We start from the raw sequence: 17,036 nt of genomic DNA, 5'->3' as shown, positions 1-17,036 counted from the left end.
AACCGCATTGTTGCCTACGCTATAAAGAAGTGTGAGAGGGAAAATTCTTATGTCTTGCATCTTATTTCGCATTTAACGTAATATACACGAATGAATTATGAAGTATCGCAAGGTAATCGGTTCTTTTCTTATGTTGAGTGTGTTTCAATGTGTTTATTTTTTCATGTACGCAGAGCGGGTTCAAGAGACGTGCGAGACTGTCCGAAGGGAAACGAATAAAGACAGTGATAAAGACGACAGCAGGTACAGTGACAGATTAATTTTCATCTTAATTTTTATGCAGGGCAATGAAAGAACATGCTCTCTCGCGTTTTATCCTTGATGGATAATTCGCAGGAGGGAAATATATTGCTGTGCAAAGTGTTCTAACGGAGTATATTACTTTTATTTCGTACTAATATATCATACGAAAGTCCACTGGCACAGCAACATTTCTTCTCTGCGTAAGATTCTTCCAGGAAGGACAAGGTTCGCAAGAGAATGTCGCTTTCACTTGCTGCATATGCTACTGAGGTCTTCAATTTCACTTGAAAGATCAACATGTGTACAAGACTTGCAGTCCTATTATAGGGAATCCAGTTCTATTTGTTGGGTGTAGAAAATCATGACATCGAAAATTTGCAACCAGATTCGTTATGTCTGAATATTATTTATGTATTATGACTGTTCAGTAATTATGTTCTCAAGTAGCCCATCTATCACTATCTGTCTTAGTCTGACAGGTTTACGTATAACTTATATGGCGCAAAAGATGTATACAGAGTGTCCCATTTTAATGTCCCACCTCAAATAACTCTTCAGTATTGAAGTTTCAAGGAAAATGATCTGAATAAAAGTTGTAGGGATTTAAGTGAGCTATCTTATGATGACCTTGACTTTGACCTTGACCTCTATTTTCAAGGTCATTTGAAGGTCAACTTGCGTTTTTTTATGGGAACCCTTTTTTAAATGGGAATCCTTATTTTTTATTACACTGTTTTTTTCTACTAGTTAATTTGAACAACTTTTGTTTGACTAAAACATTCTTTTATTTGTCTAATATTTTTAAAGATATTTGAAGAAAACTTGATAACTTTTTCAATATTTAACTTACGATATCTCGCTAACTATTTGTCGGAAGAAAAGTAGTACTAGACTTTCTTGCTTTATTTAGTCTCAAGAATATATTGTTACAATAGCGCCTTGACTTTTGTTAACTTATTGATTTTTGGAAATTTCAAAATCATTAAATTAACAAAAATCAGGGCGCTATTGTAACAACATATTCTTGAGACTAAATAAAGCAAGAAAGTTTAGTACTACTTTTTCTTCCGATAAATAGTTAGCGAGATATCGTAAGTTTATATTGAAAAAGTTATCAAATTTTCCTCAAATATCTCAAAAAATATTAGGCAAATAAAAGAATATTTTACACAAAAGTTGTTCAAATTAACTAGTAGAAAAAAGCAGTGTAATAAAAAATAAGGGTTCCCATTTAAAAAACGCAAGTTGACCTTCAAATGACCTTGAAAATAGAGGTCAAGGTCAAAGTCAAGGTCATCATAAAATAGCTCACTTCTTCAAATCCTTACAACTTTTATTCAGATCATTTTCCTTGAAACTTCAATACTGAAGAGTTATTTGGGGTGGGACATTAAAATGGGACACCCTGTATAATGTTGATGCTCCGAGCAATACTTTATTAGTGATTTATAACGAAAGGTGATGCTCCGAGCAATACTTTATTAGTGATTTATAACGAAAGGTGATGCTTACGAACAATTTCTCGGATATCCAAAAATTATCATAATAAGAAGAAATTTAACGTAAGCAAACAAAAGAGGTAAATAACAATAAGCAATCTTGTTTATTATGACGACTTTTAGATATCCGAGAGATTGTCCATAAGCATTATTTCTTCTTGTTGGAACTGGTTAGTAGAAAGTCGAAGTAATTGTATCAATATTACATATATTTTTCGCGTTATGCAAGTTAAACATAAAACTGTGAAACTGACAGATGGTAATAGGTCGACTGCTTTAGAATATTATTGCCGATTTATCGGATAATCATCATGTGTATTTGAATAACCAAAAATGATGCATCTGGTTGAAAATTTTCGTTGTCTACTGTGCATAGGGAATGGAATTGCGTTAATAAAATCTTGTGTACCATATAGCTACAAAAAGATATTATAAACGATCTCTCATCTATCTGAACATATAACGTATATGACATTCTTCAGATCGAAAGGAAGTGTTCATTGGCAGGAGAACTCGAACAAGAACACTGTAGACGCGAAACTACCAGACACCAGGTATGTGTTGTATTTCCACTTCTTGAGAATTTATCGCAAAAGTTGCGATCTAAAACAATTTATCTGATGAATTTCTACCTTTTGCATATAGATGCACAGATACATCTAAGACATGCAATTGTTCTCTTCTCAAATGCGACTGTTTTCTCTTTTTTTACATTAGTCGATTCTTACCTTCGTTCTACGTGTGAAAATGTTGATGTTTTTGCATGTGAAATGATGCGTTCGGAATCGATTCGTGTAAAAAAAAAATATATATACATGTGTATATATTTGGTTCTGTAAAAAAGAAATTTCAGTATTTTTTTTCGAAAGTTGGGAGACGATTATATTTAAGTCCTTGACATGCGATTCAAATGAAAATTGTGATTTCTATGCTAAACAACTGTGATCCACTTGTGTATGAACTTGGAAAAGTTCATATATGATGTTTTTATTAATGAAAAAAAATATTGTCCAACGAATTCTTATTACATATATTACGATTCTTATACATATATGTGTTTAATCTGTCGCTGATTATTTTTTAAATGTATACTTCTTTAAGTACGTTTTTGTACTTGTACATTTTACACGTGCATACGTATTATTTTACAAAATCTAGAAGATCGTGTTTATATATTTATTATGTATTTAAGATGTATATTTGTATATGTGTGCTCTGTTATATTGAAAGAGCCTTTGAGATTCAATGTGACTCACTTTTCGGTGTTCCATTATATTTTAGTATGGTATTCAGGTGAAAAACAGTACTTGTTCACTCGATCTTTTTCGGGGTAATTTTATATCAGAGGAAAAAGAAGTTACAAGTATGCGCAAAAAGACGTTCAATATATTGATACAAATAAAAATCACGGTAAACCGATACAAAATGTTTTGCAATGGTGTGTGTTTTCCTATTTTTGGTGTAAAATTATCCCAATGAAAGTGACAAACTGTGCGATTTCCTTATCCACTTGTCCACAATTTCCTTATCCACACTTTCCTTATCCATTGTATGTGTGTATGTATATATTATGCCCCCATAAAACCATAAATATTTTTTATTCATTTTGCCGAAAACTATCAGATTATAGTAGTTTTCGGACACTTGTTGTAATAATGCATCCATCATTTTTGGGGATGAAGCATTCTTTTCTAATATTTTATTATTATTCGTAATAGGATGCTCACAGTATGCAACTCTATCACGGGTTTTGTATTACAGAATTTACTCTGCCTATATAATGAAATTCTCATACCAGTATGAAATTTTACACGACCATCTATACTTTTATACTGTTGCTTCGAAATGCGGACATGCCGGTTCAAAGCTTTATTTTACTTTATTATAGATTACATTTATTTACGTTTTCTATTATCTGTGCGCATTATTACAAAGAAATATAATTAAGGTCTTTTTATATTATACAGAGTGTCTTACGCAAAATAGCCCAGCAGTCGTGTGCTCGAGATAGAACGGATTAAAAAGTAACACAGTCTGAGCAGAGAAATCATTTTCTATTTTTTAAACAATCACGTAAAATTTCGTATTCCGTTAGCAGAAGAAAACCAAAATAAATCAGCGCATGTGAGACGCGATTGCAGAAAATGATGGATGACTCGCGCAATTGTTTCGTATCAATATCAGGTGCTACAACAAATGATTTTCTATTCCACTCGCATTTTTTCTTCGCTTTATGTTATCATCTACTACTAATCGTTATTAAGGAATAATCACGCGGTCAGCCATTTTCTACGCAATCGTTCCGTCCCAATATATCGTGCGTGCTGAGTTGCTAATTTTTTTTCACTAACAATTCGAAATTTTACATAGTTCTTTAAAAAATGAAAGAGGACTTTTTCAGTTATTTTAATCCGTTCTATTTTTATACGATTCCTCGGTACCTTACCTTACGCGGAACACCCTGTATATTGTATCAATTGAAAAATTGTTTTATTTTGCTATTTGTTGATATGAGAATTGTATGAGAGAAAAAGAACATACAAATTGTGTGATCGATCTAGTGTAATGTAATTCATCCACCATCGCAATGCACATTTTCATGCTAAAGAGAAATTTTTGTTACAGTTTCCTGGACACAAAGAAAAATGTGGCGGAAACGGCGAGTGTCCCGAAAATATTGGATTTGGCAAAAATATCAAACTATACGATGGTCGATGACTTGCTGTGTCCGCCAGGTCGTCAGAACCGACCACCAAAGATAGCAATTATTCTTAGGGGCCCACCTGGCAGTGGCAAATCTTTTGTTACTAAACTTATCAAGGTAATGTGTAAGAGATTATAGTCAGTTAATTATTAATTTACATTCAAATCACTTTGAGTAATTTTATTTGAGCAATTAGCAATATTAATTAGCTAATTAGCAATATTAGCTAGCTCACATGCACATGCGTCTTATTTTATAAAAAAAATAAATCAGAAGTGCAAAAATCTGAAAAATATTCTTTTGATTTGATTATATTTAACCTGATTTCTATGTTTTAGAAAAAATCTTCAAGCTTGTTTGTTATAATTTTTCTTGCATAATTTAACTAATTGATTATAATTTTTTTACTTTGTAGGATAAAGAAATTGAACAAGGAGGTTCTGCACCTAGAATATTAAGCTTGGATGATTATTTCCTCGTGGAGAAAGAGGTAGAAACAAAAGATGATAATGGGAAAAAGGTGACGGTTAAGGTAATTATATTCAAAATTCTGCACTAGCGGATTTATTATATTAAGTATTCTCTTTTAACAGATTAGTATTTTAACATTGTATATTGATCACAACAGGAAATGATCTATGAATACGAGGAGGCAATGGAACAAAGTTATTTAACATCGCTCGTTAAAGCATTCAAGAAAAACGTCACCGACGGATTTTTCAATTTCATCATATTGGATTGTATTAACGAGAGAATTGCGGATTACGAGGAAATGTGGAGTTTCGCTAAGACAAAAGGTTTCAAGGTATGTTACCATTTAATATAATATACGCGAAATGCCTCGCAAACGAATTCCAAAGAATATTTTTTTATGATTATAGATTTTTGAAACGATCTTTTAGCTTGAGAGAGTCTTATTTATATATTTATATTTTTATATCTATATTTGACAAAAATATTTAACCAATTAATCCTTTTGCTAGGAAAGTTCTCCGTAGCGATAATTCGCATACCTATTTTCATGTATACTCTCAATATAGTTTGAACATTTTTTCTTAATGTAGTTTAGAATAAAGTCGATGTACAATGGGAAAAATAAATAAATCTATCAATGCAAAAATATCTATTTCGAATTACACCGCGTTGAACTTGTTTTATCAACGCAAAGTAGGTATAGCAGCTCTTGTGTGTATTTGAAGAATTTCTTGAATACAATAAAAAATTTCCGAAACTTAGTAATTGCTATAACGACTTACATTATCACGTGCTAAAATACTCAGATTAGAGATACTTAGTGCATTTCAGGTATCAAAATTACTTAGTGATGAAAAAATGAAAAGTATTATGCATCAGTAAAACAGTTAATAATTCTTAAAAAATAAGTTTTAGTCAGGGATCCGGACCGAAACAAAATTTCAGTCCGGTTACGGTTACGGTCCAACAAGATATTTCGTTCTCAATTTCGGTTTAGATCCAGTTAGGCATAACGGGATCTGGAACCATTTAAAATGACGGTTTTTCGGTTTCGGTTTTCTAAAAATTATTTTATTATATAAATATTTATTTTTTGTAAATTACAATATTACAATATGTAATATATAAACGAATTTTTTTCACGAAAATATTTAAGCGGCGTCATTTTTTATCAATTTTAATCACCGTTAATGGTTTTGATTTGATGTACTTGCTTCCTTTGTTTTTGAGATTTTTGTGGCAACGTTGTAGCTATCCAACGGCCGTTTTGCTTGTTTTATTTTCTGAGATTGTGATCACAAAATATGAAATTATCTATTTTTATTTTATCCTTATAATTCATATAATCAAAAAAGCTGCGCAATGCCGTTTTACACTGTACGACACCAATGACTATCGGAACCATAGTAACGGAATAGAGATCCTGAACATAACTATTGTAATACGTTGATCGTGGTGTGAATTTTCTAATAAATAATCGGTGACAGCGACACATGAGGTGTCGTAGAAACCAAAAATATTTTTATTGGTCCGGTATCGGTTTCGGTCTATTTGATACTATAAAATTTCGGTACGGTTATGATTACAGTTTGAGCATAAAAATCGGTTTCGAAACGGTTATCGGTTTCGGTACCGGTCCGGTCTGGATCCCTGGTTTTAGTGGACATCGGTTGCGTTCTAAATTGCCTCGAGAAATATTCAAACTATATTGAAACTATATTGAAACCGAATATATATTATGTTGCATATGTTATTATTAACACTCATTATTGATAATAACTGCATGTTAATCCTAGTTATTTGTACAGGGTGTCCCATTTAACTTGAGACATCGAAATAACTCGAAAACAAAAAAGAAAAACAAAAATCGCTGAAACACGTATCGAATGAATTCCGAGGACGAGTAAAATGGCATGATTCCTTTTTTTCCTTTCTTTTCTTTTTTCATTTGGTGGACGTCCTCAAGGTGATTTTAAGGTCAACTTTGTTATTTCAAACGAAAACCTATATTTTTTATGACGGAAGCATATTCTACGTAAAAAAACAATTAACTTTTGTCCGAAAAATTTTTTTATTTGATTATTACTAAAATAGATATCGCACGAAGTAATTCCGATTTTTATTCAAAACGAATAAAATAAACGTATCACAATAAATGCTCAAAATGATGGCTTTCTATTTCCAAACACTCGTTAATGCGATTAATAAAAAATCAATGCACTGATAATAAAGTCTCTGGACGGATATCGTGACAGGCATTTCGGATTCGCTCTTTCATGTTTTCTGGTTTAGTTGGTCGATCGTGGTAAACTTTTTCTTTAAAGTGGCCCCATAAATAAAAATCTAACGGTGTTAAATCAGGCGACTTCGCCGGCCAGTTAACTAGACCTCCCCGACCTATCCAACGACCAGGATATTTCTGATTCATTGTTTGGCGTGCATAACGCGAATAGTGAGCTGGGCATCCGTCTTGCTGAAACCACATATTTCTTCTCTGCTAGGCTTACTTCTTCGAATAGTACGGATAGTAGTAATTCTACATCCAAGAAGTTTCCATATTTCACTTCATTCAGTGTACCATTGATGAAAAAAGAACCTATTATATTATCGTCAATGATTCCACACCAAACATTGACAGATCATGGACGTTGATGTTCTACTTCGCGAAGCCATCTTGAACTTTCATCTGATCGATAATGCATATTATGCCGATTAACTTCTCCATTATTGGTAAAAGTAGATTCATCAGAAAATAAGACCGAAATAATCAAAACATCTCAGCGGCGCGATCGCGCTTCTTTTATTTAGTATAAACACGAGATACGGAATACTTGTAAACATGAGATTTTCATATGATTGCAATTTTCTGATGAATCTACTTTTACCAATAATGGAGAAATTAATCGGTATAATATGCATTATTGGTCAGATCAAAATGTTTGGAAATAGAAGGCGTCGTTTTGAGCATTTATTGTGATATGTTTATTTTATTCGTTTTTGATAAAAATCAGAATTATTTCGTGCGATATCTCCAAAAGTAATGATCAAATAAAAAATTTTTTCGGACAAAAGTTAATTGTTTTTTTACGTAGAATATGCTTCCGTCATAAAAAATATAGGTTTTCGTTTGAAATAACAAAGTTGACCTTAAAATTACCTTGAGGACGTCCACCAAATGAAAAAGGAAAAGAAAGGAAAGAAAGGAATCATGCCATTTTATTTGTTCTCGGAATTCGTTCGACACGTGTTTAAGCGATTTTTGTTTTTCTTCTTTGTTTTCGAGTTATTTCGATGTCACAAGTTAAATGGGACGCCCTGTATAATGGCAGAATAACCTCGATATACAACGTAAATACAATGTAGGTTATTGAGATTTTCGAACTGTATACAAATTATTATTAGAAGTACAAATAAGTTTCCGCCGTTTGACAAAAGATGGTCCCATCAGAAGGTTATGTTGAAATTGTCAGATGTAAAACGTGATATCGTAAGTTTGGACATCTGGTAACAACATAACCTTGAAGTATTAGTGACTCCGTATCAGCATCACATAATTTTTTTCGTGCGAAAATGTCAAGTTTTGTGCCGAATAAGCGTCATTTGCAGGAACTTTTGATTTACTTCTTTAATTTGAAAAAATCTGCAGCTGAGGCGCATCGATTGCTTGTAGAAGCATATGGTGAGAAGACTGCTTTAAATTCACCAAGTTGTCGTGAGTGGTTTCAAAAGTTTAAAAACGGTGAGTTTGACGTGGAAGACAAAGAACGTAGTGGAAGGCCGAAAGTGTACGAAGACACGGAATTGGAAGCATTATTGGAGGAAGATTCGTACCAAACGCAAGAAGAACTTGCACTTACATTAGAAGTGACTCAACAAGCAATTTCACATCGTTTAAAATTGTTGGGAATGATTAAAAAACAAAGAAATTGGGTTCCATATGAACTGAAGCCGAGAGACGTTGAACGCCGATTTTGCACGTGTGAAATGCTGCTTGCCAGGCATAAAAGAAAGGGTTTTTTGCATCGTATAGTCACTGGTGATGAAAAATGGATCCACTACGATAACCCAAAGAAGAGAAAATCATGGGGACCACCAGGCCATGCTTCAACATCGACAGCCAAACCGAATATTCATGGAAAAAAACTCATGCTGTGTATTTGGTGGGATCAGCTTGGTGTCGTGTATTATGAGTTGCTCAAACCGAGCGAAACCATTACTGGAGCTCTCTACCGAACACAATTAATGAGATTGAGCCGAGCACTCAAGGAAAAACGCGCCCATTACTACTCCAGACACGATAAAATTATTCTCCTACATGACAACGCTCGGCCACATGTTGCAAAACCGGTCAAAACCTATTTGGAAACACTTAATTGGGAAGTCCTACCCCACCCGCCGTATTCACCAGACATTGCCCCTTCCGATTATCACTTATTCCGGTCGATGGCACATGGCCTGTCTAAGCAGCGCTTTACATCATATGAAGATACTAAAAATTGGGTCGATTCGTGGATAGCCTCAAAAGATGAAGAGTTCTTCCGACGTGGTATCCGAATGCTGCCAGAAAGATGGGAAAAAGTAGTGGCTAGTGATGGACAATACTTTGAATAAAACTTAATGTACCATTCTTTCACAATAAATTCCTAATTTTTGATAGAAAACGGCGGAAACTTATTTGTACTCCTAATAATTATTTCAGCGCCTAATGTCAAGATACGTACACTCAGAGGCAGGTATGGTATCTCTCGGCGATGTCATACGTCTGTAAAACAAGCGATGACAGGCATATACGCATACGCATATGGGCGTATTGTATAGCATGAGAGAAGCGAAGAAGGAGAAGTGGTGGGAAACGTTCCGATGTTGCATCCTTATCGCACGTCACACGATCAAGAGAGAAAGCATTACCAGACGTGGTACGGTTAATGGGTCTCCAATAGCTGTCTCACTCAGTCTACGCTTGAATGCAGGGAATATGAGTGAGACAGCTATAAAGACATCGCGCTGTCTCTATAGGTGTCTTGCTCGCTCTAATAGCTATGTATCGCGCTTTTCTCTTTTCTCCTTAGCAGAAATGCCGATTAAGTAGGGAATCCTATCTGTAGGCCAGAAAAATAAGCTATTTTCACGAATTTTTTTTCGGAAATTAAGCAGACGATTGATTTCAAACTTGATAGAAATAATAATATATATTTTACTGATAAGAATGAATTTTTATAGCGTTATATGAATAATAATGTAGCAAATACAAAAAAATAACGTGACATGTTTAAGTGCGCGCCGTTTCACGGTTCTTATAAAATCTCGAAATACGGTGGACTGGGACAAAAACCCAAGTAAGATAATTAATCTACGAACTTGCCGCTAACTCGTTTGAACTAAGGAAATAAAAAACGAACTACTTTTTCAATATTTTAAGGCATTTAAAAATTATATTTGAAAGATCGCCATAAAAATTGATGGTTTTACGTTAAGAATATTTTATTTGCAAGAAAACGATATTTCATGAAATTTACGAAAAAACTTATTTTATGCCGTAAGATATGTCAAATTGTGCAATTTTTTTTAGACGCAACACATCTTTACTTTTGAAAAAACTGCGGGAAGGAGGAAGAATAAATGTATCTTCCTTAAAATGCTATTTAAAATGTAGGTTCCGCTCTTGAAAATATAAAAAAAATTTTAGAAGACTCTTAACCCTTCAACTGCTGAGATATTAAATGACCAGTATGACCCTCTTTGCTGAGTTATTTTTACAATTATAAAATATTTTATAATGATAAGAGATGGCACTATATGCCCGCTTAATTAAAATGCTTTTTACAAACTAAATTAAATGGGTATTATTATTATTATTATTATTATTATACATTGAAAGTCCAAATCGAGTGCACTGTCTCTATAGGTGTCTCACTCGCTCGCTGTAATAGTATCGCGCTTTTCTCTTTTATAATGCTATAAAAATTCATTCTTATCAGTAAAATATGTATTATTATTTCTATCAAGTTTGAAATCAATCATCTGCTTAGTTTTCGAAAAAAAATTCGTGAAAATATTTTTTCACGAATTACTTTTCGCTTATTTTTCTGGCCTACAGATAGGATTCCCTACTTAATCGGCATTTCTGCTAAGGAGGAAAGAGAAAAGCGCGATACATTAGAGCAAGTGAGACACCTATAGAGACAACGCGATGTCTCTATAGCTGTCTCACTCATATTCCCTCCATTCAAGCGTAGAGTGAGTCAGACAGCTATTGGGGACACCATTAACCCGTACCACGTTTGCTAATGCTTTCTCTCTCGATCGTGCGATAAAGATGCAATATTGGAACGTCTCCCACCACTTCTCTTTCTTCGCTTTTCTCGCGCTGTACAGTACTCCCATATGCGTATGTGTATATGCCTGTCATCGCTTTCAATTGTTTTACAGGCGTATACAACATCGCTGAGGGACACCATATCTGCCTCTGAGTGTACATACCTGAACATTCTTATTATCTTTATTTTTGAATTCAAAGATAAAGATAATAAGAATGTCTAAGTATGCTAAGTGTCCTGTCTAAGTGTCCTGATATCAGGACTTTTATCTAGAATAATAAGTCAACACAATACGTGCGCGCGTGCGTGCGTGCGTGCGTGCGCGTGTGTGTGTGCGTGTGTACACACACACACACACACACAGGGTGTCCCATTTTAAATCCCCCAGGCAAATATTTCGAAAAATATGAAAGATGTAGAAAAATGTTTTAGACAAAAGTATGATTTCAAGGGACATAAAACAGAGAGCTACATCAATTTGTTTACAGATGGCGCTATTTTTGAGATATTCACTGATCATTACTTTTCTTCAATGGAAACCCCAATTTCTTATTACACTATCTTTTTCTACCAATTAATTTGAATAATTTTTGTCTGAAACATTTTCTTATTTACTTATTAACCCATTAACACTGAAAAGTCTAAATTTTTTTGTTCATTTTCAAGCTTTGTGCTTACTAAGTAAAACGTGAACGATTTATATGTAACTATTTCCTAGTGTTTTTGTATGTGCTCTTTCGAATGGCGTCGTCAAAATTTAGCTATCTCTACTAGCAAAATAAATATGGTGGTTTAAACAAAAAAAAACACGGAAAATACGACATTCTTTTTAACGATTTTTTTTCACATCGAAATAGTGTAGGTAACTGAAGACCAAGTGTACCTAAGAAGGACAAAATAGTTGTATTTTGGAAATCCAACCCGCAAAATTGTCATATAAAACATGGCAGCATTAAAAATGGCGGCTGAAGTGAAAGAACCTAAAATATTTCACTTTTTTCATAGAAATTGGATAAGATTCGACTGAGATATATAATTTTTCATCCCAAAATGGTAAATTAAGTAGTTATGTTTTAGATTTACGAAAATATAGAGTTTTCAACATGTCGGATTCAATCTGGCGGTTAAAAAATTGAAAAAATCATAAATATTTTAATATTTCTGAACTTTTCTTTATTTCTACTGAAAAACTATTATTATGAAAATACAAAAAGAACAAATAGAAAAATTAAAATAAGCCAAACAATATTTTCGTCTCTTAGTCAAGGTTTGACGTTGCTCAACTCTTACTACGTGGAGGTAGACGAAAAAAAGGGTCTTGTTTTTTTGTTTGGTTCTTTATATTTTTTATATTTTATAGTTTATTTTTACTTATTTTTTTGTTTTTTAATTTATTAGTTTTTGTTTACATTTATAAAATTAAATATTTATTTCTAACTGATGACGACAATTTGCAGAACAAATACAAAAAATTGAAGTAGATATTAATTTTATAAGTCTAAAAAAACTAAAAAAATAAAAAGTAAAAAAATGATTAGTACCGTTTTCTTCTGACAAATAGTTCACGAGATATCGTAAATTAAATATTGAAAATATTAAGTTTTTCTTAAATATTTCAAAAAATATTAAAAAATGTTTTATGCAAATAAAAAAATGTTTTAGACAAGTTGGTTAAATTAATTGGTAGAAAAAGATGATATAAAAAATTAAGGATTCCTTTTAAGAAAAGTAATGATTAGTGAATATCTCGAAAATGGCGCCATCTATAAACAAAATAATATAGTTGTTTTATATCCTCTTTACATGCGGAATAATGTATATATTATATTAATATATATATATATATATATATATATGTATATATATATATATATGTATATATATATTATGTTTTATATATTGTATATATATATTAATATACCAGGTATGTCGGTAATTACTTTCCGGTTTTTGTAACAGATGTCACTAGCCATAAATATGCAATGTTATGATTTGATACATATGTCATTTTATTCTACTGACATTAACCTCAAAACTACACAAGTTACGTTCCGCCAAAATAACAGCGTTATAGATTAATAATTTTTTGAAAATGTCGAGTTTTGTGCCTGAAAACGTGCATTTGCGGCACGCATTACTTTTCTTGTTTAATCAAAAGAAAAAAGTTGCTGAAAGTCATCGTTTGCTGGTAGAGACTTACGGTGAGCATGCTCCAACCATAAGAACATGTGAAACGTGGTTTCGACAATTCAAATGTGGTGATTTCAACGTTCAAGACAAAAAACGTCCTGGTAGGTCGAAAACGTTTGAAGATGCGGAATTGCAGGAGTTATTGGATGAAGACCCAACACAAACTCAAAAACAATTGGCAGAAAAGTTGAATGTGAGCCGAGTAGCAATTTGTGAACGATTACAAGCGATGGGAAAGATCCAAAAGATGGGAAGATGGGTGCCACATGAATTGAATGACAGGCAATTGGAAAATCGAAAAATCGTCAGTGAAATGCTTCAAAGGTATGAAAGGAAGTCATTTCTGCATCGAATAGTAACGAGTGATGAAAAATGGATTTATTTCGAAAATCCCAAGCGAAAAAAATCATGGTTATTACCTGGCGAAGGCGGCCCATCGACTGCAAGGCCAAATCGCTTTGGTCGCAAGACCATGCTCTGTGTCTGGTGGGACCAGGTTGGTGTCGTATATTATGAACTGTTGAAACCTGGAGAAACAGTTAATACTGATCGCTACCAACAACAAATGATCAATTTGAACTGTGCATTGATCGAAAAACGTCCACAATACGCTCAAAGACATGATAAGGTGATTTTGCAGCATGACAACGCGCCGTCTCATACAGCAAAACCAGTCAAAGAAGTGTTGAAATCACTTGGATGGGAGGTTTTACCGCACCCGCCGTACTCTCCAGACCTGGTTCCATCCGACTACCACCTTTTCGCATCGATGGGGCACGCGCTTGCAGAGCAGTATTTCGCCGATTTCGAAGAAGTTAAAAAATGGCTCGATGAATGGTTTAGCTCAAAGGAGAAACAGTTCTTTTGGAATGTCATCCATAAATTGCCTGAGAGATGGGCAAAATGTATAGAATCAAATGGCCAATACTTTGAATAAATATATTTTAACTATCCATTGTAAATAACGTGTTTTCTTTAGCGAAAAAACCGGAAAGGAATTACCGACACACCTGGTATACAGGGTAGTCTATTTTAATCGACAATCGGAAATATTTCATCAGGTAAGACAGATCGCAAAAAATGTTTCAAATAAAAGTTAGGGTTTCAAATAAAAGTAGGGGTCAATGAGGGACACACACTGATGACCTTGACTTTGACTTTGAGGTCAATTTTCAAGGTTATCTGAAGGTCAACTTTGGTTTTTCAAATAGGAACCACTATTTTTGTCTCCAGAAATGAAAAGAGCGGACAATTTTACGTTCAGATAGGTAAATTGTGATGGGAGTTCCATGACATTTAAAGGTCATTTTGAAGCCAAATACGTATTTTTTATCAATACCTTCAAACAACTCGTAACGTAAAAGAGGTGCTAAAAAATGTTTTCAACAAAAGTTGTAGAGGTTAAGGGGGTCGCTCACTGATGACCTTGACTTCGACCTTCAGATCAAATTTTAAAGCCGCTTCAAGGTCTATGTGATTTTTTCAATTGAAAACTTCTCATTTTGACACCAAAAATGGCAACTACGGAAATTTATTTAATTCTGATACATTATATATATATATACCAGGTATGTAAATATGAAACCGGAATTTTTGTATAGAAAATATACGTTTATTGTATGAAAATGATAAAAAATATTTTATTCGAAGTATTGCCCATCGCTAGTTATACATTTTTCCCACCTATCTGACAATTTGTGGATGCCACGCCAAAAAAACTGTTGCTCTTTTGAGGCAAACCAATCATCGAGCCATTTTCGTACATTTTCGTAAGAAGTGAAGCGCTGCTCAGCAAGTGCGTGTCCCATCGATGCAAATAAGTAGTAATCGGACGGAGCCAAGTCTGGTGAGTAAGCCGCATGCGAAAGTATTTCCCAACTAAACGCCTCAATCGTTTCCTTGACCAGTTTTGCTGTGTGTGATGGTGCATTATCATGAAGTAAAATCACTTTGTGTTGCCTTTTTTGATATTCTGGTCGTTGAATCACGCAAAGCTTGATTCAAATTGATCATTTGTTGTCGGTAGCGTTCAGTATGAACGGTTTCGCCAGGTTTTAGCAGCTCATAATAGCAGCACATCCTTCTAATCTCACCAAACAGAGAGCATTGTCTTCCGTCCATAGCGATTTGGCCTTGCAGTCGATGTCGATGGTTCGCCTGGAGTTACCCATGATCTTTTACGCTTAGGATTCTCAAAATATATCCACTTTTCATCGCCAGTCACAATTCGATGAAAAAATGACTTCTTTTGTACCTAGCGAGCAGCATTTCGCAAGTGGTTTTTCGGTTTTCCTGCTGTCTTTCATTCAGTTCATGTGGAACCCATTTTCTCATCTTCTGGATCTTTCCCATGGCTTTCAAACGTATAGAGACGGCTTCTCGTGTCACATTTAATTGATCCGCGAGTTGTTGCGTTTGAGCGTCCTCATCCAACAGTATTTGCAATTCGCTGTCTTCAAACTTTTTCGGTGGTCTTCCACGTTCTCACGTAAAAATCGCCACGTTTGAATTTTTTAAACCGCTCAAAACACTGTGATTTACCAAGAGCATGCTCACCATAAGCTTCGACAAGCATTCGATGCGATTCTGCAGCAGTTTTCTTCAAATGGTAACAGAAAATCAGTACTGTCCGCAAATCGTAGCTTCCAGGCACAAAATTCGACATGTTCAACGCTATTACAAACTATGCTGTTGTATGAAACTTATATTGTTGTGAGTTGAAAATCTTTGTCAGATGTCAACAAATGGAAATGACGTCAATGACGCGGTTTGATGGTAACTACATTGACAGCTAGGGCCATCTATGGGCAAATTCCGGTTTCATATTTACAGACCTGGTATATACGAGGGTGGTCCGATAAGTACTTAGCCTACAAAAGAAAAACGAAAATTTTGGAAAAGTGGCGATTTATTTCTCAACATAGTCTCCTTTTAGCTCGATACACTTGACACAGCGATGCTCCAACTTCTTTAACCCGTCTGAAAAATACGTTTTCTCGAGGTCTGCAAAGTAGGCCTCCGTGGCGGCGATGACCCCCTCATTCGACTCAAATTTCTGCCCGGCGAGTGACTTTTTCAAGTTTGGAAACAAAAAGAAGTCGCATGGGGCCAAATCTGGAGAATACGGTGGATGCGGCAGCAGTTCGTAGCCCAATTCGACCAATTTGACCGTGGCGAGGGCGGAGGTGTGAGCCGGTGCGTTGTCATGGTGGAAGAGCACTTTTTTCTTCGCCAAATGGGGCCGTTTTTTCTGCAATTCGGCGTCGAATCGGCCCAATAATTCGGCATAGTACAGCCCTGTGACCGTTTCGCCCTTCTCCAGGTAGTCGATGTAGATCACACCTTGTGAATCCCAGAAAACGGTGGCCATCACCTTTCCGGCCGATAGGATAGTCTTCGCCTTCTTCGGAGCACGTTTGCCGGATGAAGTCCACTGTTTCGACTGTTCCTTGGTCTCTGGTGTATACCAGTGGATCCATGTTTCGTCGACGGTCACGAAACTACGCAGAAACTCCTTCGGATTGCGCTTAAACAGCGTCAAACACTGCTCTGAAGTGGTCTCACGGTTGCGCTTGTTGTCCGGAGTGAGCAAACGTGGCACCCATCGCG

At 34.7% G+C, this 17,036-nt stretch overlaps 1 protein-coding gene across 2 annotated transcripts in view; it reads left to right on the top strand.

The window, feature by feature from the left end:
• The window catches only part of LOC105180989 (uncharacterized), a 36,404-nt gene that overhangs the window by 12,455 nt on the left and 6,913 nt on the right, over window positions 1-17,036 (top strand). For both annotated transcript variants that reach the window (XM_011137408.3, XM_011137409.3), the window contains exons 7-11: window positions 174-243; window positions 2,225-2,296; window positions 4,368-4,563; window positions 4,862-4,978; window positions 5,075-5,251. In XM_011137408.3, coding sequence (XP_011135710.1) covers window positions 174-243; window positions 2,225-2,296; window positions 4,368-4,563; window positions 4,862-4,978; window positions 5,075-5,251 — 632 coding nt within the window. The remainder of the gene's footprint in view (window positions 1-173; window positions 244-2,224; window positions 2,297-4,367; window positions 4,564-4,861; window positions 4,979-5,074; window positions 5,252-17,036) is intronic.

This window comes from Harpegnathos saltator, unplaced genomic scaffold (assembly GCF_003227715.2).
Source record: "Harpegnathos saltator strain DR-91 unplaced genomic scaffold, Hsal_v8.6 scaffold161, whole genome shotgun sequence".
Classification (NCBI taxonomy): Eukaryota; Metazoa; Arthropoda; class Insecta; order Hymenoptera; family Formicidae; genus Harpegnathos; species Harpegnathos saltator.
Note: the sequence above shows the minus strand (reverse complement) of the source record. Positions and strands in the feature narration are given on the sequence as shown.